At 32.5% G+C, this 27,703-nt stretch overlaps 1 protein-coding gene across 1 annotated transcript; it reads left to right on the top strand.

The window, feature by feature from the left end:
- The first annotated feature begins 15,265 nt into the window (after window positions 1–15,265).
- Window positions 15,266–16,102, top strand: LOC110651835 (uncharacterized). Its single transcript, XM_021807272.2, has one exon. It carries the CDS (start codon window positions 15,474–15,476, stop codon window positions 15,846–15,848), a length of 375 nt encoding a protein of 124 aa, XP_021662964.1. The 5' UTR covers window positions 15,266–15,473; the 3' UTR covers window positions 15,849–16,102.
- Window positions 16,103–27,703: the final 11,601 nt, after the last annotated feature.

Here is a 27,703-nt window from a genome sequence, read left to right as displayed (position 1 = left end):
ATATTGAGTATGCAGTGGGTAATAAAGTATTCCTCAAAGTTTCTCCTTGGAAGAGGATTATGAGATTTGGCAAAAAGGGGAAACTGAGTCCTCGTTTCATCAGACCATATGAAGTTCTAGAAAGAGTGGGTCCTTTGGCATATCGGTTGGCATTACCTCCGGAGTTAGCAAGGATACACAGTGTCTTCCATGTGTCCATGTTAAGGAGGTACAGATCAGACCCATCTCATGTACTATCAGTTGAAGAGATTGAGGTAAATCCAGACCTCTCATATGAGGAAGAACCCATAGAAATTCTGGCTTATGAGGTGAAGCAGCTGAGGAATAAACAGATACACCTGGTTAAAGTGCTGTGGAACCATCATTCAGGCCAGGAAGCTACTTGGGAACGTGAAGAGGATATGAGGAGGCAGCACCCACAGCTGTTCAGAGACTAATGCCATGTAAAATTTCGAGACGAAATTTTTTTAAGGGGGGGAGAATTATAACACCCCTATGTTCGGTAGTGCGTTCTACTGTTCCAGTGACCAGTGTTATCCGGACAGCTAGGATGCCTAGAACTACACTTCAATATGAGTGAGGAGACATAAAATAATGAAATACAAGAAAATAAAATACAAGAAAAACAAAAGAAAAATAATAGTAAAGAAATGCAATCAAGTTAAGCGAGCTGAGAACCCTAGCGATGGGTGACCACACCGGGAAGTCACGGCGTGGACCGTTGACTAGCCCTGGACTGCGGGGAACCCTGGAAAATATTTTTAGGACTCAAATAAATATTTATTGAAGTATAAATATCATTAGAAATATCAAAGAAAAATTAAATAATTAGTACAAAGAAAAGTGAGAAATTGAAAAATGGACAAAACCCGGTGTTACCGAAAAATCAGGAATGCAACCCGAACAGGGGCATTGTGGTCATTTGACATCTCGAGTTGTCTTTTGACCTAAATGTCCATTAAAAATAAATAATATTACACTTGAAAAATATAATGAAAAATTAATTTAGGGGTACCTAATGTAAATAGCAAAAATGGAGGGTAAATGGAGTAATTATCAATTAAAACATATAATATGATTTAATTTATGTGAGTGGACCACTAAGGATTATAATATGCATTAAGTGGGCAGATTACTCCAGTCACACTTCATCTTTAACCTTCAAAACCATCATTGCCGTAGTGAAGAGCCCCCAAATCGTCCATTGCCGCATGTGATTCAAGCTCCCACATCTCCTCCATTCCACCTCCAAACACCAAGGTTGCTTCATTAAAGTTTATCCCCACATCACAAGGAAGAGTTTGATAGCAATTTTAAGAAGTTTTGGTGAGGTTTTGAAGAATTTCCAAAGTAGTAAGTTTGTGTTTTTTATTATTGTTTAATTAAAGTTTGTAAGGATGTTATGGGTGTTTGATTTATGGAGAGATTTTTGAAGTTTGATGTTGAATGGGAAGTGTACTTTTGGCAGCCATGGAAACACTTTAAAGATAGTTTATTTTTACTTGTAAATGGTGAATTAAATGATTGATTAAATGTATATTGTATAGGAAATTGTTTGGGTGATGTATACTTAGTATATGTAAATGTAAATTGAAATTGGAAGCTTGGAAATTAATGGAATGTAAAGGTAGCATGGTGGCAGTTTGTTAATTCTTGAAGAATGCTGGAATTCATGCTTGGTTTATGGAATAATAATGTGGAATTGCAATAGTGGTTATGGCAGTTTGAGTGTATGTATGATGGTGTGAAGTTGTACATGTAAAAGTGTTATGGTTAGATGCTTAAATTATTGTAAATGAGTTGATAAATTTTGCACTTTATGGTGCACATTGAATGTAATTGTAAATTGCCACAATGACCTATAATGTGTTGTGAATTATGTTTAGGTCATGATACAACCAGAATTGACTTGAATATTGAGTTTGGTAAGTGTTAAGAGTGATCCTTGATGTGTATGAAAGAAATGCAATAAGGCAGTTTGTGTTTTAGGCCTATAACTTTAAGTGTGTCGCTCCAATTGGTATGAGAGCAATTGGAGGTGAAACTAGGCACAAAATGTGCCAACTTTCATGAAGGAAGCTTGCCAAAATTCTGCTTGCAAGGTAGCTTGAAAAATGACCAAATCCGGATTAAGTGCAATTGAGGCCTGAAAATTGACCATTTGGGCAGCAGTTAGTGTTTAGGCCATAACTCACTCAAAACAGGTCCAATTGACCTGAAATTTTGACCATGAATAGTTAAGACCCATATCTACAAGTTTTATGAGACACTAAAGCCCAGAAATGACCATAAGCAAGTCAAACAGCTTATACAAGTTCGGGTCCAAAAACTGGCCGAACCTAAAATGACCTAAAGTGACCAATTTTGATGCATTCTGACCAGCAATAGTAAAATGACAATAACTTGGTCTACATAACTCAGAATGACCTGAAATTTTTCCCCGCGTTCCATAAGACATAGATCTACAAGTTTGTAGTTTTGACCAAAACCCGAAAATCAAGGAAACTAGGTCGTCCGGCTAGGTCAAACTAGTATCCCAAAATCAAGCAAATTGCAAGAAAATGCAGTATACACTGAAATGAACTTGGTAACATGTACCAACTCTAAAATACTATCAAATGTGACATATTAATAACATTAAAACCTAATTTACCTAGAATGCATTGAGGGTCGACATCTTAGGTTGACTAAGCAAATATTAGAATTTAGTGAATTAATTATCAAGCATTATTGTTAGAGACGGTTTAAATGAGTGCTGAAATACTTTAAATTGTGTTTCTCAGTTAGCAAAGACTCAGGGAAAGGGAAGGAAACACTGAGTCAAGGTCAGGAGACAGTTATCAGAGGTTTGTGCACAACAGTTATTTCTTTTGAATTTTTCAATTGAAATAAATTATGACTATTTGTATATTATTGTTTTCAATTATGGAAATGTGTTTGAATGGATACTTATTGCTTGAAAAGCATTGTAAATAATTTGAAACTGTGGAAAAATTGATTTAGTGTGATTTGTGAAAATTTGAAGTTAATTATGAATTGTGTTGCCATTTTGTGAATGAAATTATGACTTTAGAAATTTATTGGATTCTCACGAATCATTTGAATAAAATGTTTGGAATTGATTTTGTGTTCACACTTAGCATGACAGTATCATATCATTCCTTCTCCATTTATGGGGTTGTGATCGTTTATTTTCCTTCTCCATTTATGGAGTCGTGATCGTTTATTTTTCTCCCTCTCTGGTTTACCAGTTGAGGTGATCGGATGAGTACTCATTATATAGCTAGCTCCCTTCCTCATTGATTTCGATTAGTGGGGTTGTGATTGCTTTGTCGTGGTGTACAACGCGGTATTGATCGGAAATTTTGTGTCATGGCTTAAGTTGTGTATGAATTGGCAACACTGTGTTCGTAAATTATTTGACTAAATTGTATTATTATGAGCTTTGATGATTTGTGAAATGGAGTTTAAATTCTTATTGACATTCACTGTCTTTTGAATTTAACTACGTTTTGATTACTGAGATTTATTGTGATATTGTGTTAAATTCCTTATGACATTCATTGTCTTGAATTTAACTATGGTTTTACGTATCTATTATTTATATGATTTATGAACTGTGATTTAAAGTTGTATTTGGTTAATGTTGTGCACCACTGAGACATTGTCTCTGTGGAGTGAGGGGCATGATATCATCCATTAAAATTATATAAAATGCACCAGGTAATGCCCAGGAAAGATGGTGGAGTCACAATGGTCTCACTTAAGTACCACCTCCTTAGACAGCATTTCCTAGACATGCACTTCATACAATCCTAATAGAAATAAACCACTGGTAAGTACCGTCTTCCCATAACACTACTACGGTACTAAAGATTTATGCCACGAAGGCATATATTGACAGGAGTCGCCACCCGGGTAATAACCGGGACATATTCAGTGTTTCATTCGAGGGTCATGGATGGCAACTTACTCCTTGCAGAGTTTCCACAACCGTCATTACCATAGCCCAATGTCTAGGTTCGGGATAGTGGGTACGTAAGGGGAAGGTGTTAGGCACCCCTTACGCCTGGTCTAACCTCGTTAATTCGAGTGCCAGTCCTCTACTAATGTTTCTAGAAGTCTTGTTTATTATTCCTTTATTAAACTTTATCCTAAAATGCAATTCTAATCATACACACGCAAGTAATTCACAAAAGGGTTGTTGTTTACATACAATTTTCATGCACAAGTAATTCCTATCTATGGGGTTGCTAATTATTTAAATGATATTTACCAGATGACTAAAATTAATTTATTATTGGGAATTTAATTTACAAACAAATTCAATTTCAAATAACCCTACGTTTCTATTTAACCTAATTAATTAATTTTCACCAAGTTACCCTAAGGATAATTGAACTAAGTTAATTATGTACATGTGTAATTTATTCTAATATCACATAAGTCCCAAACAATCACAACCTAATAAAGATTTCTAACATGCAAATTTATTTTACAATTACAAAGTATTAAATTAAATTTATTTTACATGCCAATGTTAGTTTAATTTACAAACAAAATTAATTTTAATTTACAAAGTATTTATTTAAATTAATTACATGCAAAAGTCAGTTAAACTAAAAACAAAATTAATTTTAATTTACAAAGTATTTATTTAAATTAATTACATGCAAAAGTCAGTTAAATTAAAAACAAAGTTAATTTTAATTTACCAAATAAAAGTTCTATTATTACTACAATTTCATGCCAATGGTTATTCGAGAAGTTAGAGCTACTTACCTGTTGGTAAATGCAGTTGCCATTGGGGCAAGCTACCCTTAAAAAAGGGTCTTCTCTTCTAGTATGGCAATGATATCCCTGGCTTACTCCCGTTTAGCTCCATATAAGCTCCACGCAAATGCCCTCTTTGGTACTTACCTTAGGGCTACTTACCAATTTTGTTTGTAATAAAGAAACTAAAGAAAATAAAAGAAATAAATAAAATATTAATAACAATTTACATTAGATTCTAACTCTAGTCTCCTAAAGGGTTAAGATTCCTAATTAGTTACAACTACCTAATGGTCTAAGTCTTATAACATGATCCAAATACTTTATAACACTTCTTGAATTAAAAGAATACAGAAAATAGATCAAATATCAATTAAAACCTAAGAAAATACAAGAACATGCATAAATATATAATTTTCAAATTCTGGCAGATTAACAGTAGCAAGAAATTCGATTTTTTAAAAATAGTTAAACATGCCTAAAAATCATAAAAAAATTACAGAAGACAGCCTACATATCATACAAGATCATAAAATTTATAAATCAAATAAAACCCTAGCCGAATGGTCTACATAAATCGTAACTTTTCTAAGTAACAGAATCGTACTACTTTTTTTGTAAAATTCGTAACTCATTAACCACAACAGATATGAATGCAAAGCCAATTGAAAAAGATTCATAAGATTCTAAAATTAATTTTAGACACTAGATTTGCACAAAAATATTAAGGAACAAGGGAGATATGGGCTCCACAAGTCGGATATCCTGCAAATCAGATTTTACAGGAACCCTAACTTCAAACAGTCATAACTTACAAAATATTAAAGCTTTTTTAGTGATTCTTGAGCCTAAAATTAATGGAATTACGTGTAGAATATGAATATAATTTTTACAAATTTTTTACAGATTCAGAAAATAAAGAAAAATAATAAAAATACGAGAGACAGAAACTAAACATGTGCAGAGTTGTGTATCCCCTCAAATTAAACATTATTACATGATCAATATGAACATATAAAATAAATTGAAGACAAAGAGCATAGAATTAAAATATTGTGTGGCATAGATCTTAAAAAGAAAACAATAAAAACTGACCTTTCAGAAATCTTGTATGAAAATCTTCTTGAAGAAAAGAAAAAATAAGGAAGAACTCAAAAAGTCTTGAATATCTCTAAATTTCTTATAGCTCTGAATTTTCTCTTCCTCTTTCCTCCCATCTTCCCCCCTTTGTTTATTTTTTATCAGTGGGGTATTTGTAGGATTTTGGGAGAGAGGTGCGATAGGGTTTGGAGTCCTAGGGTGATAAAGTTCAGATAACTTAAACAACTAGGATTGCAGAATTTGGGTGAGACTGAGATATGGATGAGGTGTTTCAACCAATAGGAAGAGAGGGGAAGGGGAAGGCACCAATAGGAAGTGAGGAAGAGGTATGGTAGGGTTTGGAGTCCTAGGGTGATAAGGTTCAGATAACTTAAACAACTGAGATTGAGGAATTTGGTTGAGACTAGGATATGGGTGAGGTTTTCCAACCAATAGGAAGAGAGGGAAAGGGGGTGGCACCAATAGGGAGTGAGGAAGAGAGTGGGGCCAATGGGGAGAGAGATATTTTGTTATTTTAATTTTCAGAAAATAATTAAATGGGTCCCATTTAAAATTCCTAACTAGGCTTTCTTAGGCCCATGAAGCCCAATTAAACTTAATTAGATCCGTTTAAGAACTACCCATATTAAATTTAAATAAAATAAAATTTTATTTAAATTTAATTAAATTAATTTCTCCAAAACTTTATTATTATTTTTATTTTTTCAAGATCATGCCACGGTATTAATAATTCAGCTCCATGCTTTCAATTATATCTTATAGTCATACAATTTTTCATCATCGGGTTTCCCACGGCCTCAATGCACATACTCATCACAAAATAAGGGTCTACAGTCTCAGCGATAGCTTTTCATTGCTATCGCAGGTAGACAGACAGACAGGGCAGCAGACTAGGCTGCTAGTACATCCAGCGAGAGATTATCGGGTATAATGAGTATACCACATTTTGCATTTTATACTGTAATGTATGACCACTGTATGTACATAGTGTTCTTGGTTTTGAGCAGTTGTAGATTCAAATTGTACATTTAAGTTGTAAAATAATTATGAGTTATTTTGGCTTGTAAAAATTGTATTATATTTCTTGTATCTCAGTCTTTGAAAAATCACTGTGGATTTGAGTTGAGAAATATGTTGGAGTTGAGATTTGGAAATATATTGAAGTGCTTTTTACTGGTTTTCTGAAGAACTGTTTTATCCAAAATATAGATGGCACTCTGCCAAAATTTTTACAGAAATTTCAAATAATTTAAATGTGTTAGTTCTATCACTTCAGTTCAAAAAGGTTTTTAACACCTGCAAATAGTGCTCACCACTGTAAAAGAAGTAAGAAAAGTTTTTAAAATCCCTTGTAGTGTATTTAATGGGTTATCAGTAGATGGAGTTGGTAATTCATTAGGTATACTATGGGATCATGTTATTCCTTACAGAGGGGTAGGGTGTGACATCACATCACTATATATAAATATGGGAGCTGATCCTCTATACAGCTTTCTTAATTCAATACCCACCAGTGAGATCAACTCAAGCCATAATTTCTCTTAATAATCCAAATGCAGGAGTCAGCAAGATTAACTCAAAGTCGTACTCACCTCGACTTATCTGCAAAAAGGATTGGGTCCAAGAGAGTCAAGCTCCAGCCGTTCTACCTGTCCTACCCATATTCAATATCACATCACACATACGCTAACACACGCACATAGCTCCAAATTACTTTAAGACGACACCCACAATAATTTCATCAAATAAAGATGTAATACAAACCGTGCCTAAGATTTAGCTATATATATATATATATATATATATATATATATATATATATATATATATATATATATAAGTGAATGCATGGGCAAGCCTTGAATATATAATAATATTGAAATTATAAATAAAATCAATATCTACTCACTGATAAATTAGAATTTACTGTGGTGGCTGGGTGGAAGAGGAAGGCTAACTTTGATCACCTAAATAATTATATTAATGAATTTATCAAAACTAATACAAAATAAGAATTTAAAGAGTCAAAAGACACTTTAATTTATGCCAAAAATCCTACAGAGTTTTTCCTGTACCTAAAACCTACCTAACCTGCAAAGTAGCTCAAATAACACTTTTATAACCCAAGGCCTCAGGCCAACATCTTAATAACATTACACAGCCCCTCCTGGGCCTGCCAAACCAGATAAAACTCAAGTAATTAGACAATTCAGCTATAAGGCTTAAGCCTAACATTTTTTTAAAAATCATCTAAACCAACTTCAAAAATTCTATAAACGTGCCCCATAGTCCTTAACAATGGTATTAAGCTATTGCAAAAAGAATCATAATTTTTTGGCTATCCACAAATATTTTATGAATTTTATTCTAAACCCGACATTAGGAAAATGAGGTAATTTAGAGTTTGGATTTATCTATGCCAATTCTAACACCTGAAATGCATCCAAGACGTCTAAAAATGCTAGAATCGACTGTAATATTGACTATATTCCAAGACATGCCGCCGAGCAGCCAGATTAGGCTGAAAACTCGATCTTGGGTGCCAGTGAGCTATTATTGATTGATTGTACCTAAACGAAGTCCAAAATTTATTAATAATTATAATATAATCATATTTAATTTTTGAGTATCAAAAAAAAGTAAAAAATCTCACCAAGTGATCTAGACCGTCCGATGATCGCCTTTTTCAAACAGTGTCCGATCGGAGTGGGATTGATCCCATCTCAAAGGTTTCATCGCACTGAGTTTATCAGTGGTCTCAGTTTTTTTATCCGACAATCGGATCATCGGAAAAGTGGCTAGAAAGCTCGAAAAATACTCATTTTCTCTCTCCTCATTTTGCACAAATCAGGTGACTGCCGGCGATAAAGCTGGTAAAAAAAGCTTCCCCAAGTGGAGGGGAGCTAGTTGGGATCGATGGGGTCATTGGCCGGAATGGTCGAATTTTGGCCAGACAACTTCTCTCTCTCTCTCTCTCTCTCTCTCTCTCTCTCCATTTTGGCTTCCACCGTTGGTCTTATTCACCACTGCCAGCCTCCCTGCCGTCACTGGAATGTCACCTTGCCTCCTGGGGGGTGGTCGCCATTGTTCTCTAGCCGACAATGATGGATCGACACATAAAATGGGAGGAAGAAAAGAGAGAGCGAGAGAGAGGGGGAGGGGGGTTCCTGCTGCTGCATTTTGAAATCTTTTTTTTTTTTAACTTTTAATTACCCTATTGGTCCCTAAACTTTTTAGATATGTACAATTAGGTCCAAAAATTCTTTTATTATATTTAAATTAAATGAAACTTTAGTAATCATAATAATAATAAGACTCTAAAGAAATTTAATATGATATAATCTTAAATGACTTTAATTGATTTTTGATAATGACAATATTACAAATAACAATTTAAAATAATAATAGTAATAATAATGCATGTAAAAATAACATTCATAAAGTAAAAATATCATTATTATGAAAATACTAATTTAATACCATGAATAAAATAGTAATAAATTAATAGTCTAGTTTTTACATATTTCCTATGTATATATATAAAAACTCAGGTTGTTACATTAGGAGTTCAGTAAAGGCTTTATTTGGGTCATTTGTTTGAGCAAACTAAGGATATTGTATTCAAACATGCCATATATGTTCCATTCATAGACAGTGAAGGCATTGAATTTTGACTGAGTCAAAATGTTAGGTTTATTTTCTATGCCTATGTCTAGAGCTGTTATTGGAAGAGTTTCTATTTTCTGCCAATAAAGCCTATTGATTTTAGGGTTTTCTTAGGGGTTCTCTGGGATGCTTGAGGAGTGTCAGGTGTTGCAGGAATAGAAGTGGATACTTCTAATATCCTAAGTTGATACCTAATAGCTTGCATGAACTCAGTTCTACTATTTTTTCTGTTTTGTTGGCTAGTTTTGAAAACTTGAAAGGGTTTGAAAATAGGGTTTTTTTAATTTTGTATCACTGGATTTTGGAGTTTTAGCAGAGGAAATTGCTACTTTCTGGGCTTGTTCTATCCTAAAAGTTGATTTCCCATGGTATTGAGATGGGCATTTGTAAAGTTATTTTGTTGAATAATATTTTTAATATTCACAGAATTACTCTCACTTATCTTTTTGTAAGGGGTTACTTTTATAGTTTGGTCAAAATGTGTTATCTTAATTTATCTAAGAGAAGGATGATCTGACTCTATCTTCCTACCATCAGAGATTTTCCATTCTGATTTTTTACTCTTAACTGTAATAGAGTTCAAAGATTTTGTAAATGGATATGAGATGTAATTTTTAGAGGCATACATCTTGAACCAATCAAAGAATAAAATATGAATCTAATGTGTTTCAACAAATTCATAGAATTGTTTTTGTATATCACGCTTTTACTGCAAAAAATGTTTGAAAAACCACAATCTTTTTTGCTTATTTTCTTTTGAATTAAAATCATTTGCAAGAATTCTCTTTTTTAAAGGAGTTTAAATGGTAGTATTGGAATTTTGAAAATTATTGTGTAGTCCATGAGTGCTCACTGTGCAGTTCGTGGGTGCTAGCTAGGAGCATTTTCTAACAATGCAAAGCTGGATTGAAAAGATTTTGTAAAAGTAGTTTGGTTGAATGCACTGAAAGTTTCTGTTTTTATGAGATTAAACTATAGTTTTGGAGTGTCAGCAAACGACAGGTAAAGGAACAGTATTTTGCTTTTTCTAATTTTTGTACTTTTTTTTTCAGGAAGAAGATTATCTGATTAGAGAAAAGATTCCATAACAAAAAGAATTTGATGTGGATAAAAAATTTCTTGTCAATGATTTTTATTCAAAAGAAAATGAGCAAAAAAGATTGTGGTTTTTCAAACATTTTTTGTAGCAAAGGCATAATATGCAAAAACAATTCTATGAATTTGTTGAAACACATCAGATTCATATTCTATTCTTTGATTGGTTCGAGATGTATGCCTTTGAAAACTACATCTCATATCCATTTATAAAATCTTTGAACCCTATTACAATTAGGAGTAAAAAACTAGAATAGGAAATCTCTTATGGTAGGAAGATAGAATCAAATCATCCTCGTCTTAAACAAATTAAGATAACCCATTTTAACCAAACTGTAGAAGCAAACCCTTACAAAAAGATAAATGGGAGTGATTCTGTGAATATTAAAGATATTATTCAATAAAATAACTTTACAAATACCCATCTCAATACCTTAGAAAATCAACTTTCTATAATAGAATAAGCCCAAAAAGTAGTAATTTCTTCTGCCGAAACTCCAAAATCCAATGATACAAAATTTAAAAAAAAAAAAAAACCTTGTAAACCCTTTCAAGTTTCCAAAACTAGCCAACAAAACATACAAAACAATAGAACTAAGTTCATGCAAGCTATTAGGAATCAACTCAACAGACTAGAAGTATCCACTTCTACTCCTGTAGCACCTGACACTCTTCAAGCATCCCAGAGAAGTGTCAACATCCTAGAGCATGACACAGACCAACAAAACCCCCAAGAAAATAGAATCTATTCCAATAATATCTCTAGACATAGGCATATAAAACAGACCTAACATTCTAACTCAGTCAAAATTCAATGCCTCAACTGTTCATGAATGGAACACAGATGGTATGTCTAAATAAAATATTTTTAGTTTGCTTCAATAAATGACCATGACAGCAAATGCTTAATTTTTATTATAATGAAAATAAAAAAACTATTTTATTTTATTTAAAACATTAATATTAATTTTTGATATGTGTACTTAATTTCTATTTTACTTAATATTAATTTATTAATTTTTTATAGTTCTATATGAACTTAAATTCTATTTTACACAATATTCATATGTATATGAACTAGATTTAGTGAAATAATAATTTAAATCATTTGAAACTAATTTTATTTAATTAATTTGAAATATTATATTATAGTTTATATATCATTAACTCTCCAAAATATATTATCATTTAAAATTTTTAAAAAATATCATAACAAATAAAAATAAAATTCGAGCAATTAAAATGAAATGATCTCTTATTTAAAAAAAAAAAAAAGAAATTTTCTCTTTCACAATTTCAACATATAAGATGCTGAGCAATTTAAAAAATAAAATAAAATAAATGATGAGTAATATTAAATTTAGTTTTAGTAAAATTAGGATTATATAAATATAATTTGATTAAAAAAAGAGAAAGCTAGCTTTTTTTGTTTATAAATAAAAAATGTCAATTATTGACAAAAATAAATTATCTATAATTTTTTTATTAAATAAAATCTTGATAACTCTTGTATATTACTTCAGTATTTTTATATATAGATCTTATTTCAAACTAAAAATGTTAGACTTAATTTATTAAATAAGATTGATCATTAATTATTCTATTTTATAAAATATAACTATTACAAAATAACAATATAATATTATAAAATGATTTTTGCATGATGCATATTTAAAAATACAAAATATTTTAAACATAATAAGAATATTCTACAATTAGAGTAAAATATAGTAATGGTAAGTTGACATTATAATAATAAAGGGCTAAATTTAATTGATCACGGAAAATAAATATATTATGGTGATATTATATTATATACAATAAATTAATATAAAATTATATATAAACAAATTAAATCACAAGTTCGTACGTGTAACACATGTTTAGTAAAAACTAGTAATAATAATAATATAATATAATAAAAATTTATACATACTGACATCAAAATTTTGTTTTTCTTTTTTTTTTTTTGAAAAGACCCAACATCAAAACTTAACCTAACGGAAATAGACATGGTTCTTAACAAAAGGATTGAACTTTTGATCACAATTTAGCATTTTTTGTGAACCCATATGGACTTTCTTCTCGTTTTCGAATTAAGTACATAGATAATACTTGCTACAACATTGGTTGACCAAGCAAATCCCACTTTTGAACTAATAGTAACTGCAGCTTTTCATTGTCCAATTTCTGATATTCAGCATTGTCTTTGGTGTCAAAGTTCCTCTTATACCACTACTTGACCCTTAGTCATTGTAACATTTTTTTCTGTGTCGTGGTTAGTGGCTTACGAAACTTTTTGGGCCATATCAAATTCTATTCACCAATAGGTGTATCTCTAGATGGTACCAAATCGAAATTTTCCTACTATTGCATTTAGCTTTTAGTGCCCAAGTCCTATGATCTATCTCACTGGTGCAACCCTCCTTGTTGGTCTCATATGCTGTCTATCAAAAATCTTGTATATCTACTACTTCGTAACTTATTGTGCAAAATCTCGAAAGTGCACAGATCATTAATAAATAATAGAGTAGTGAGTAGAATATCATTCTCATAAGAAATTTTATTTACCAAACTACACAGTAATTATAATTATCTAGATTATCAAATTTAAAGGGAAATCTATAAACTAAACTAATTATAACTAGAAAGTGAATAAGAGCAAATTAAATAAACTAAAGATATCAATAAGTAAAATCATTCAAGAGCTAGGAGTTCACACTGCTATCAATCACAAATTTAATCTCACCTACTCAATAATTTGAAAATTATTACTATGAAGGAAATTAATCTTAAATTATTTTAAGTCATCTCTTAAGGCATTCAAGTTATATCTTAATTGACTTAAACTCTACTTTCATAATGATTCTTTAAGTTCTTTGATTAATTGTTAGTTTCACATAAAATTCTAGCCTATCTCTAAGTCAAAATTCTCAAGTTCAAAATCATGTTTATCCAATATTAATTTTTTACCTTTCAGTACCTTAATTAATATCTAAAATCAATACTAAGTACCAATATATAGCATGCATTAAAAATATGAAAATTGAATCAAAAAATAAAATCCCAGATCTATTGAAATAGAATTAAATTAAATCTATAATTAAATAAAAAGTACTAATCTTTAACTCCAGAATAAAGAAAACTACTTATTCATGTGAGTTCTACAATCAAACTTGAAATAAGAAAAATAAGAAAACACATCAAAAGAAAATATAATGAAGAACCTAGATGAGAATTTTGCAGCTTCAATTTTTGAAATTTTTGCTAAAAATCTTTTCTAGAAATCTTGCTAACGATCTCTCTCAATGTAAAGTTGCTATGCTTGAATACTAAAAAAATCTCTCCTTTTTTAACTCTGACTTACCGCACTTATATCTGGTACAAAAACTATCGTTTCAGAGCTTTTTCACCAGGTTTAGAAACATTATAATGCAATTGGTCGAGTGATTAAGCAATCTCGATTGATGAAGATGATTATGCCTTTTAACTAAATTTGCCAACTAAGCCGGGTCCACAAGACCAAATTTCTTATTAGATATATGTATATAGAGAAAGAAAATAAAAGTACCTAACCAAAGAAAAATCACAGGTGTACACACAAAGTCATCTCACCTAGGATATAGTTAGGATTCTCTCGTCTACCACTTGGAAATTAATAATCTTCTTGTATGATATTGTGGGACCTTCCTTAAAATTTTAATCAGGTAAAGATTATTTAAAAAAAAAAAAAAAAAGAAAAAACCCTCTGTTATCCTCAATCCATGAATTGCTTAGACATTGAGACCTAAAGCTAGCTAGTAGAAACTAATACACTTTTTTTCATGTGAGCGAGTGAGTCAGATCCATGACGGATCTAGCTAAAGTTGATTCTCCATTACGCAAGAAGCCTGAGTAGTCACATAGAAAGCAGCAGTATATGTTACACTGCACAGTAACAGACACTTCAGTTTTCCTGCGTAGATGATGCCGCTTATATTAAAACGCCAACTTCAAACATATGACAAACAAACTCTTGCTCTGTTCATTCTTTCGTGGATTGTGTTTGGCCAGTTGTAACCCACTTCGATTATCAATGAATTATAGGGTTCTTGAATGACTACATGCCCTAAGAGACATTATTTCTTTTGACATGAAGATCTAATCATGGCTTGCTTTTTGAACACTTAGTTGGTAATCAATTAATATTCTTCCCTCCAGGCATGAGAATTAACTTTTACTTTTAGCAAAGGACTTACGGTTATATTCTATTCAAGGTTTTTTTGATAAGCTATAATCTATTAACGTTAACAATATTATGAAATATGAGTTTCCTTCACTTGCTAGAATATTGATTAACATGGACTCTATCATAGATAACTGATGAGTTTTTCTTTATAGATAATAATGTCTAGAAATACTAAAATGAGTTGATATATACTTACGATTCAAGGAATTCTTTAGATTGAAAATTTGAAATGGGTTGCCATCTAGTCTATGTGGCTTTTATTTGTTTTATTCATGGGTTGGCAGATATATGGTCTATGGTCGGTGGTACGTGGCATCTCTTCATTACTCCACTTTCTATTACTTGAATCTCAACCACATAACTCTTACCTCCCCTTTTGGAACTACCCTGCTGCCTGCGGGATTGAATAAAGGAAGAATCATTATTTTCCAATTAAAGCTCACCCTTTCCTTCATTATGCAAAAATACACAACCATAAAACCATAATCACCTCTCTATATGACCCACGTTTCTTCCTTCACTTCTTAATAACCTCTCTAACGCTTCTTCTCATCCTTCACATACACATTAATCCTTGATTTAACCTTTTTTTTTTGGTCCCAACAAGAACATGGCAAATGGTAATTATTCATCGCCATATTCCCAGCCTCCTTTGCCGATACACCTTTGCTTCTTCCTTCTGATACTTTTCATGCTCATAGGCTTCTCGTGGTACATGAACTACGAGCCAGTTCTAGAGGGCATGTTCGATCAAGTGAAGCTGGTTCTGATGGTGTCCCCACTGCTACTTTTGCTGGTCGTTCACTGGCTTTCTAATGATGAAAGCAGAAGGCTTTCCTACTTTATTCCTTTGCCAGAGAAAGACTCTCTTCACAGGGCTGGAGGAACTCCTTGGGGAGTTGGGTTTCTGCTTGTTTTTCTCTTCTTCATGATTTCTTACCAATCTTCTTTCCAAGAACGCTGGTTTCCTCTTTTAAGCAGATAGCAGCACAACTAATTTAAGCATCAAGAAGTGTGATCCTGCATGTGTTTCTGCAAAGCCTCTTTCTTTTCTTTTAGTTGGATGAGGGGGTATGCACTATTTCCCAAGGAATTAGTATATTATGGATGAGGCTTCCAGAATAAATTTTCCCAATCTTCACATATATAAATAGTCTTGCTAACTTGTACTATTATTGTAATTATGTGATAAATTTAACGTTGTGTTATCTGTAGAATTAAGCTCCAAGCTTGCCAGAATCCTTCTCTTTCTCTTGGTCTTCACAGTTGCAGATCCAGAAAATATTTTTTCTGGGGTCAATATATAAAAAATATAACAAAGTATTATTAAAAATATTCTTATAATTGTATTTAACTAGATTTAATATTTTGAAAACTATCAAGAATTACATCATTGCTAATATCTCTTTATACAAGCAACTAAACAATCATTAAATCAAAGTTAATTATTTTCTCAATATAAAAATATATTTTTCATTGAAAAAATAATTTAATATTTAAATTTAAGAGGAATCAATTTATAAAATACATAGTAATTTTATAAAAATAAGGGTTAATTAGCCTAATTTCAAATAACACATCTGCCATTGGGTTCATCATGGTCTGAAGTCCGAAGTCTGAACTCATTGCCTGATCATGGTTGGCTTTCTGGTTTGACCTTTTATTCCACGCTACAGAATTTTTCATCTGCAAAATATGATTGTCAGTGGTTTGACTTTCCATAAGATTACTGTTTCTGATTTAGCAATTTTTTTGTCAAACATATACAAATCTTAATTAATAATTAAAAGCTGCTTGGTGATTAATCTTGTTCTTGTGCTATGCTATGATGATTATTTGTAGAACATTGTAAATAGCTATACTACAACACAAGTGGTGTAATGATGGCAATGGCATATATCTTTGGTTCATAGGAAAAGGAAAAGCACCTGTTTTCACTTTAGCAGGTAAAATCGATTTAATTAGAAAAAGATATATGAGATGTAGCCCACCAATGTCTGTGGACCCGGTCAAGGAATGATTCACATCGAAATTGATTCAGGTCGATTTAGGGAATGGTTTAGGTCAATAGTTTAGGGCCTTAAACTGAAATTGGCCTGGATATAAGCATCAGTTTCAGTTTCTTCTCCTAGTCCTGAACTGAAACAGAATTGATATCAACAATTTGAGTTGTTAATTGCGACCCAATTCAAACTGAACAACATTACATGAGTTAAATCATTTTCAAATCCAAATTAAAATCGTCAAAAACTAGAATCAGAAATGGAATTAAACCAGATCAAAACTGGTTATGAACTGAAATCATAGCTAACCAACCCATTTCCCGTTTATCCCGTGGCCAGGCCTTAAACCTTTGATTCCGGCTCAAAAATTAAGCCGGAAGGGACAATGGCTAGACCTAAAAATCTCAAGGGAATTTAAGAATTCATCTAAATTTCCCTTCCAATAATGATGCACAAGGAATTGAAGCTTCTGTATGATCATATCACGTGAACTTCTTTTAGGTTTACCGGTATTGAAAAATGTCATGTATTAGGTAGATGTCACTTTCCTAAGGATATATATATATCTTACCTGGCTGGGAATTGGCAGACGGAGAAGAAAGGCTTTCCGTCACGAATTATTAATTAGAGAAGAGACAGGGATGGCCTTGTCAAATAAGCTAGGCCGGCAATTCCAATTTTTTTAATGCGGAAACTGCAGTTTCAATTAGCAAACACTGAAGCGAGAGCAATGGATCCAGCACAAATTCAGTTCCATTCACTTGAATTTAGGTTTAGAAATCCAAAAAGGGCCATATAGTTGTATAAAATTATGGATTTCCCCATTTATAAACTTGGCTTGACCTGAGCTTCCTGCGATGTCATTCTTCTGGGGTGGGCGGGGTCGTTTGGGAGCCCTGGCATCCTTAGATATCTTCCACGTTATAGGCTCCTTTTAATTTGTTTCTATTTATACAACTCAACTTAACTCAACTAAGTCTTTATCTCAAAAATTTGGGATCGACTATATGAATTCGTTTTCTCCACTCTAAACGATTTTGGGTTAAATACTCAGAAATATGTAATACTTCATATTGTACTACTCTCCTCCAAGTCAATTTAGGCTTATCCCTTTTTTTTCTTTCTATCCTCTAACTTAATGTGCTCTATTTATTTAACTGAAACTTCTGTATATCTACGCGCATGACCAATTTTTTTTGTTTATACCTAAATTTTTTTTTCTCCAATTAGAAAAAAAAAAATCATTAATTTTATAATTGATTTCTGAAAAGTCAAGGTGAATTTCCGTGTACTTCATAAAATTTCCAACCAGGTGTCGTGGGTTTTCTCTAGGCACCAATACCAAGCAAATCTGGGTTTGGCAGCCACTAATTCTGAAGATTGAAAGCAAACTTTCATTTTGAAAGGGCAAAATTCTTTCCATGTCTAGCTACTTAACACTAATTAAATCATGCATGGCTAGCATGCCTTATATTACTTATCAATGTTTAAAATGCCCATATATGTATTTGTAAATATTGAGAAGCTATTGAGATCCTTCTTCTGTATATTTGAAAAATAATTTAAAAAAATTAGAGGGATAGGAGCCATCGACTTGGGACGGCCATGGCCCTTCTAATATATTGAAAATATACCAAAATCATTTTTTTTATTTATCCAAGAACTCATAACAAAAGTTTTATAATTATCCAAAATATTATATCCACAATTTTAACACAAAATTATTATGTATAGATAATTATAAATTTTATTTAATCATTTTAATTTAAAATATTTGCTCATTTATAATGTCACATATAAAAAACATATCACGAAGAAAACAAAAAAATTAGCAACCGATCGAATTGGTTATTAATTCATTAAAATTGATTACTAATTGATTTAACAACCAATTCAGTCAGTTGCAATGAAGTTAGTTGCAAATAGTAACCAACAACTAAATCAGTTGTTAAATTAATTAAATTTTAAAAAAATAAAACTTTTGGTAAGTGTTGACCCCACAAGCTCAAAGGAGCATAGATTTTGATGATACCAAAACTCAACTAGAATCAAACTAACATTGTTGTTAAGTGTTGTGTATCTCAAAGAAAAAGGACAAAAGGATTTTATGATGGATTGGTCCTTATGAAGAAAGGATGACATTCTAAGGATAACACAAGACGAAGCAAAAGAGATAAAAGAAGAAAAGGTTACCTTCCAAGGCTGCATTGAAAATCAGAATTGAAGGTACATATAGTATTAGAGTTAGTTTTATTTCTTAGGATTACTTGTGAAAAGAATTGAGAAGTAAAAGTCAATGATTCTTATTTTTAATCCCTCAAAAGATTTTTCTTTATTAATATTGGCCTAAAAAGTGTTTGACTATGTTTTGGTGTAAAGTTTTATAGTTTTGAAAGTTATGCAGAAAAGTTTTCCTGGTATGCTAACTGGTTTGCTACTTATATTAGTATGCTAACTGGTTTGCTATTTTCTCAAGTACGCTAACTGTTTCAACTCTGCACAACATCGCAGAAAACGACAAAATAACGGCTATTTTCTTGAAATTGATTCAGAACGTTCAAATGAGTTACGCAATGGTAAAACACGTTCCAAAGCTATAAATACACCTTCCTTTGGCCAGTTTGCACTTAATGAAAGTCCCTCTACTGTTCAAAATCTTTAAAGCTTTCATTCAAAGTGCTCAAAGTGATTTATTGCTCATCATTGGCTTATTTACTCAACTCTTCTTTATAGTTTCTGTTGTAATTGAGTGAGAGTGAGTTTTTAAACACATTATTATCATTTGTGAGAGGTCATTCAAGTACCTATTGAAGCTTGGTTGTGATAAGTGTTTGGGATAACACTTGGTAGAAGTGTGAAGCTACTTGTAAAAGCTTTGTTGAGAAGATTTGTAAAGGGCTTTGTCTCTTGCCTTGAAAAGAGAAGAATAGTGGAGTGAAGACTCAAAGTGGGATCTTTGAGAGAGTGGATGTAGGCTAGTTAAAGCCGAACCACTATAAAAATTCCAGTGTTCATTTTCTCAACCCTTGCTCTTTACATTTTTGCAATTTAGCTTTATGAATGATATGCTTTTCCGATATGAAAATTGATATCATATCTTGTTGATCTTGCCGCTATCCGAGAAAAATAGTTTCTCGCAAAATCTGTGATATCCGATATATTCGCTGGTTATCTCACAGTCGGATAGGATATCCGTATAACGCTCTAGTTCTTTGTGATAAAACGTATTCGCCATCGATATATTTCTTGAATGCTTATATAGTCTGTTATATCAGTATACTGATTGCATACAGCTTAACCTTGAGTCAACTTGTCAATAGAGCTATATTGTTCATTTTTCACATTAGATAATTTAGTTGAACCTAGCTGCAATTTTCAAAGGTTTTGAGCAAGAACCGAAAATTGTTTTTTAAAGTCCAATTCACCCCCCTCTTGGACATATTTTGGGACATCAATTTGGTATCAGAGCTTGTCTCTCTTGCTTGAGGATTAAACCCCTTAGAGTGATCCACACACATGGCTAGTTCATCTAGAAATTCTGTATACACGCCTCTTAGCTGAAGGTTATTCCATCACTAGACCACCACTTTTTAATGGCACAAATTACTCCTTTTGGAAAACTAGAATGAGAAACTTCATACAATCTGTTGACATTGATGCTTGGAGAATAGTTAAAGATGGTCCTTATATTCCTTATAAAACCAGTGAAGGAACTGTACAAATTCCTAAAGCTGAAGTTGAATTTGATGATAATGATTGGAAGAAAATTTCTACAAATGCTAAGGCTATTAATATTCTTCATTGTGCTCTTGATATTAATGAGTATAATCGTGTTTCAGGATGTCAAACTACAAAAGAGATATGGGACAAACTTGAAGTCACATATGAAGGAACTGATGTGGTAAAAGAGTCAAAGGCAAACCTCCTCATCCGTGATTATGAATTATTTGAGATGAAACCTGGTGAAACTATTGCTGAAATGAGTACCAGATTAACAGACCTAGTAAATCTACTTAAAGCTCTTGGAAAGAGATTTGAAGAACAAGAACTTGTGAAGAAAATTCTGAGGTCTCTTCCAAAGACGTGGGAAGCAAAACTCTCATTATTCAAGACACTAAGGATTTGGAAAATACACCTATGATGAGTGATTGGTTCTCTCATTGCACATGAGATGATTTATAAGAAAGATGAGAATGAAGGTGATCAAAAGAAAAAGAAAGGGATAGCTTTCATATCCGGAAAAGTAGATGAGAAAAAGAAAAATGTTGCTCTTAAAGCTAATTCAAGTGATGATTCAAGTGCTTCAAGTGATGATGATGAAGATATGGCTATGATAGTCAAAAGATTCAAAAGAGCATTTAGAAAAGGTGGAAGCAAATACAAGAAGTTCACAAAGAAATATGCTCCAAAGACTCCAAATCATTCAAGTGAAATAGTTTGTTATGAGTGTAACAAACCAGGCCACATTAAGCCAAAATGTCCTACATTGAAGAAGAAAAATAAGTTTAGAAAGGACAAAAGCAAAATGGCAATGGCAGAACTTGAGTGACGGTGATTCTTCATCAAATGATGAAACAAGTGACAAAGAGGCTGCAAACACTTGTATGATGGCAATTGAAGAAAAAGGTGAAAGCTCACACATCGAAGATAGTGAAAATGAGGTAAATCTTGAACTTTCTAATGTTGATGAATTAGAACTTGCATTTGTGAAGACATATGATAAGTATAGAACTTTTAAAAAGAAATGCAAAATTTTAGTTCATGAAAATTGTGCTTTAAGATCAGAAAATATTTCATTGAGTATGGTTTCAAAGGAAAATGAATTTTATAAATCTCAAATGAAATTATTTAAGGAAGTTAATGATGAGCTTCAAAGATCAAAAGAAGTATGTGAACAACTTCTTGAGAAAAACAGAATTCTTGAAGAAAAAGTTGAATCTTTGACAAGAGATTTATCTAAATTTACAAAAGGAAAAGAAACACTTGATATACTTCTTGGGAATCAAAGATTTACAAATGAAAAATCTGGAATTGGATATGATGGATTTATGAAGTATGGAAAATACAAACAATTTTTTGTTAAAGCTACATCATTTTCTCAACCAAGTATTACATGCTTTTATTGCAATCACAATGGTCATATGATTAATGCTTGTCCTATTAGGAAAGGAACCTTTAAGGCAAAGAAAGTATGGGTGCCTAAAGGAACCCTACCTAATGTTACTAACATTCAAGGACCCAAAGTTGCTTGGGTACCTAAGAACAGTTAATTGATTTAGTGTCCGCTAAGGAGTATCTTGGAAATGAACATTGGTACATTGATAGTGGCTGCTCTAGGCACATGACAGGAAATAAAGGCAAGTTTTCCTCTCTTACTTTGAAAGAAGAAGGTTATGTGAAATTTGGTGATAAAAGCAAAGCTAAAATTGTTGGATGTGGAACTATTGATAAAAATCCTTGCATTGAGAATGTTGCATTAGTTCAAGGATTAAAGTATAATCTTTTAAGTGTTAGTCAATTGTGTGACAATGGTTTTAAAGTCATTTTTACTTCAACACATTGTGAAATTCATGGAAATAATGTTATGTTTGCTGGTGCTAGAATAGATAATATTTACCTACTTGATTTAACAAGTCTTGAAGAAAATTGTGAAACATGTTTTATGACTTCAGATGATAGTGCATGGTTATGGCATAGAAAATTAGGACATGCTAGCATGAGTACACTTGCTAAACTTTCTAGAAAGAACCTTGTTAGAGGACTTCCAAAGTTAAGATTTGAAAAAGAATTTCAATGCAAAGCTTGTGCACTTGGTAAGCATACAAAATCATCCTTTAAATCAAAAAATGTTGTAACTACGTCTAGACCATTGGAATTGTTGCATCTTGATCTTTTTGGTCCAATCACACCTAGAAGTCTAGGAGGCAAGGCATATGCATTTGTAATTGTTGATGATTTTTCAAGATTCACATGGACTTTCTTTCTTGCTCATAAAGATGAAACCTTTGATATATTTGAAGCTTTTTGCAAAAGAACTCAAAATGAAAAAGGGTATTGCATTACATCTTTAAGGAGTGATCATGGAAAAGAATTTGAAAATAATTTGTTTGAAAATTTCTGCTCTCAAAATGGTATTTATCATACATTTTCAGCTCCTAGAACTCCACAACAAAATGGAGTTGTTGAAAGGAAAAATAGATCTTTGCAAGAAATGGCAAGAACAATCTTGAATGAAAACAGTTTACCAAAATATTTTGGGCGTAAGTCAGAATACAAAGATGCTACATTTTAAACAGAGTTTCCATTAGAGCTATTTTAAAGAAAACTCCTTATGAACTTTGGAAAGGAAGAAAACCCAATATTGCATATTTTCATGTCTTTGGTTGCAAATGTTACATTTTGAATAACAAAGACAGCAATCTCAAGAAATTTGATGCTAAATCTTGTGAAGGAATATTTCTAGGGTATTCAACAAATAGCAAAGCATATAGGATTTTCAATAGAAAAACATTGACCATGGAAGAATCAATGCATATACTTTTTGATGATGCTAACACTTCCTTGCAAAGGAAAGATTCTTGTGATGATGAATTTGAGCAGATTCTAAACTCAAAGAGTTCAAATAATGATGAGCTTGAATCAAAAGAACCAGTGGAGGATGATCAAAATGATAAAGAAGAAGAACTCCCTTGCTCCACAAATGTTGAAATTCAAGATGACTCCCAACCAAATGTGGAAGAACTACAAATTGAGGAACCTCAACATCAAGATATTCCACAAGAATGGAGATACCATAGAAATCATGCCAAAGATGACATTCTTGATAGTCCATCACAAAGAATGATGACAAGAGCTCAACTTAGAAGATATTTTGGTAATGTTGCTTTTGTTTCTCAATTTGAACCCAAAACATATGATGATGCTCAAAATGATGAAAATTGGCTTTTTGCTATGCAAGAGGAATTAAATCAGTTTGAAAGAAACAAAGTTTGGACACTTGTTCCTAAACCTAAAAAGCACACTGTTATTGGAACTAAATGGGTATTTAGGAATAAGATGGATGAAAAAGGACATGTAGTTAGAAATAAAGCTAGACTAGTAGCTCAAGGATACAACCAAGAGGAAGGTATTGATTTTGATGAAACCTTTGCTCCGGTTGCTAGAATTGAAGCTATTAGAATGTTGTGTGCATTTGCATGTTTTAAGAATTTCATGCTTTATCAAATGGATGTTAAAAGTGCATTTTTAAATGGATATATTGATGAAGAAGTTTATGTAGCTCAACCTCCTGGTTTTGAAGACCCTCACTTTCCAAATCATGTTTACAAGCTTACTAAAGCTCTCTATGGTTTAAAGCAAGCTCCTAGAGCATGGTATGAGAGACTTAGTAAATTCTTGCTTCAAAATGATTTTAAAAGAGGAAAAGTGGATACTACTATTTTTATTAAGAAAATAGGAAAAGACATGCTTATTGTGCAAATTTATGTAGATGATATTATTTTTGGTGCTACTAACCATTCTCTTTGTAAGAAATTTTCCAACATGATGAAAAGTGAATTTGAAATGAGTATGATGGGTGAACTTACTTTCTTCCTTGGATTGCAAATTAAGCAAATGAAAGATGGAATTTTTATAAATCAGTCCAAGTACATAAAGGATATGCTAAAGAAATTCAAAATGGAGGATATGAAAAGTGTTGGAACTCCCATGAGCTCAACAATTAAATTGGAGAAAGATGAAAGAGGTAAAGAGGTAGATAACAAATTTTATAGAGGTATGATTGGTTCTTTACTCTACTTAACAGCATCTAGACCAGATATTCATTTTAGTGTATGTTTATGTGCAAGATTTCAGTCATGTCCAAAAGAATCTCATCTTGTAGCAGTTAAGAGAATTTTTAAATACCTCATTGGCACTCACAATATTGGCTTGTGGTATCCAAAATGTGAATCATTTGATCTTATTGGTTATAGTGATTCAGATTTTGCTGGTAGTAGATTAGACAGAAAAAGCACTTCTGGAACTTGTCAATTTCTAGGTCATGCATTAGTTTCATGGCACAGTAAAAAGCAAACCTCTGTTGCACTTTCTACTGCAGAAGCTGAATATATTGTAGCTGGAAGTTGTGTTGCACAGATTTTGTGGATGAAACAACAGCTTGAAGACTTTGAAATTAAATTTGATCACATTCCCATAAGATGTAACAATACTAGTGCTATAAACCTATCAAAAAATCCTGTTCAACACTCTAGAAGTAAGCATATTGAAATTAGACATTATTTTATTAGGGATCATGTTCAAAATGGTGATATTCAAATCGAATTTGTCCCTTCTGAAAAACAGCTTGCTGACATTTTCACAAAGCCACTTAGTGAGGAAATTTTTTGCAAAATAAGAAGAGAACTTGGTATGATTGATGCTTTTGATTAAATTTTGATGTATTCTCATGTTTCCATATGAAAATGAAGTGATATATGTTGATTTGCAGTGTTGAAAATGTATTCTGATATTTTTGGTGTAATTTGAAAAATTCTGGATTATATCAGATATGAACAGTAATCTGCAGAATTTGCTCTCAGTGGCATACTAATCCGTTTGCTAATTTTCTTGTTTGCTAAACGCTTTACCACTGCTCCTACTTTTCGTTGGCAACCGAAGTCAGTCGATTGCTCTAAAACTCTAAAATTATTTTTTCTCGAAGCGCCTATTCTGCATGCTTAAAGCCCATATGACTTAAATACCCCTCTACTTAAAGTATTGCATCATTATGTATTTAAGGGCAAAATGGACTTTTTAACACTTTGATTTGCGCGGGATTTAATTTTTTTTATGAACCATCGTCTTCTCGCTCTCCTCTGCTACACGCTACCTATTCCCTGCAAAACCTACAGTTGTGTCATTTCAAGTTTTAAAATTCAAAACCCTTCTTTCCGTCGCCTCGTTTCCCAGAACCCGAACGGCTGCCTTTCTCTTTCCATTCACAAAACCATTTTGGTCGCACCCCTTCAAGCAATCGTTTTCCTTCATCATTTTTAAATTCTTCTGAAACCTATTGTTAGTGAATCGATTAAATCGATTGTTTGCAGATAGAAAATTCCCAAAATTTTTCGTTTCCGTTATTTCTCTAATCTGCCGAAAGAAATCATTTGCTGTTGATTATTTTTCTTTGTCGATTCGCACACTCTGTTTCAGTATATTTCAGGTATAAAGTCTAAACCTTTAATGGAATCGTGTTTCATACTCTTCTATGCCTGTTTGTTCTGCTTTCGTAATGTGCTGATATTTTTTTTATTTGCTCTCGGTTGTTTGTTCTGTTTTAGCGCTCTGTTGTTAATTTTTTTTGGCATTAACACTTCGTGAAATGTGGTATATAATAATAAATCGACTGCCATGGATTCGTAAGAACCCGAATATTTTTTTTGCTGTCTGTTCTAATTTTTTCTGTCATTGCGCTCTGTTGTGAAAAATGGATGTTGATATGCTTAAAATTGATTATATATATAAATGTATATATATTGGCTGCTCACATCACTGATTTTATAATCTCAGTTCTTTCTGTCATTTCGGCCCAATTTATTTCTAAGATTGGTCATGGCACGAGACAAAGGAAAAGGGAAAGCCAAAATCACCACATACTCATCATCAAACTCAACTGACGCAAGTGTCCCTGCGTCACCTCCTCCACAAAAAGATGCTCCTCTGGTAATTGGCAAACCAAAAGAAACACCCAAGAAAAGAACCAGTGAGTCAGTTCAAGAGAAGGGAACCAAAAAGAAAAAGACTTCAAAAGCTCCAGTTGTGCGTATGGAGAGGGCTATTCATGAGCCAAGGTATATTCACTGGCCTGCTTTTGTTGAAATTTCCGTTCCTTTGCAATCTTTGTTTGAGTATCAAAAATGGGATAAATTGTGTTCTGATACTGAAGGAGTGTATGTGGACTTAGTGCAAGAATTCTATAAAAATTTGAGGGTTGATGATTCTGACAAAGATGAGTCTTTTAAAGTGAAAATGAAAGGGACAATTTATGAAGTGACAGTAGCTAGATTAGCTAAAGCCCTAGGAATTCCAAACAGTGGGAACAAAATCTGCTCCCACAAAGATGTTTTTGCTGTTGGAGGATTTAACAAACGGGATTTTGAGGGTGAAGTGTTTAAAGGAGAAGTGAAGGATAAGACTAGCATTACCCATGCTCATCAACACATTAAAATTCTTCATAGTTTTATCATTTATGTGTTGAATCCTAGAACCGGCAGTCCCAACTATTTGAGTACCCTTGACCTCTGCATAATTTGGCATATAGTGAACCAAATTGAGTTTAATCTTGCCTATTTTATGCTGAAACAAATCATGAAATGGAAGCCACCTTATAAGCTACCCTATGCTCATCTTCTAAATGGTCTATTTAGAGACTTTGGGATACCTTTGGAAACTGAGAAACTTAGAACCAATATGATCCCAATCACTAGCTTGCAAAAAGATGATGATGGTAGAAAGCTTAGATTTGAGCAAGGTGCTAGCTCCAAAGATAGTGCAAGTGGTACTTTCAATGTTGAAGGTATTTTGGAGGAAGTAAACAATTTGAGAGAATTTGTTGAAATTGAACTTGGAGAACTACAAAAATTTAGAAGTTTTCAAACTATTCTTATGAATGCTCTTGACTCTAAAGTTGATGGATCTTTGATGTTGATGTACAAGATTGTGGAAGAATTGTTTAAAATCAAAGTCCATTTGGGTATCTCAACCACTGAGGCTGGAGAAACCAGTAAGGTTGCTACTGGTTCTGTTCCTCTAGCCGAGAAAGTGAAAGAAAAGGAGAAAGAGAAAGAAACAGAAGAAG

The sequence above is a fragment of the Hevea brasiliensis genome, chromosome 8 (genome assembly GCF_030052815.1).
Source record: "Hevea brasiliensis isolate MT/VB/25A 57/8 chromosome 8, ASM3005281v1, whole genome shotgun sequence".
NCBI classification, from domain to species: Eukaryota; Viridiplantae; Streptophyta; class Magnoliopsida; order Malpighiales; family Euphorbiaceae; genus Hevea; species Hevea brasiliensis.
Note: the sequence above shows the minus strand (reverse complement) of the source record. Positions and strands in the feature narration are given on the sequence as shown.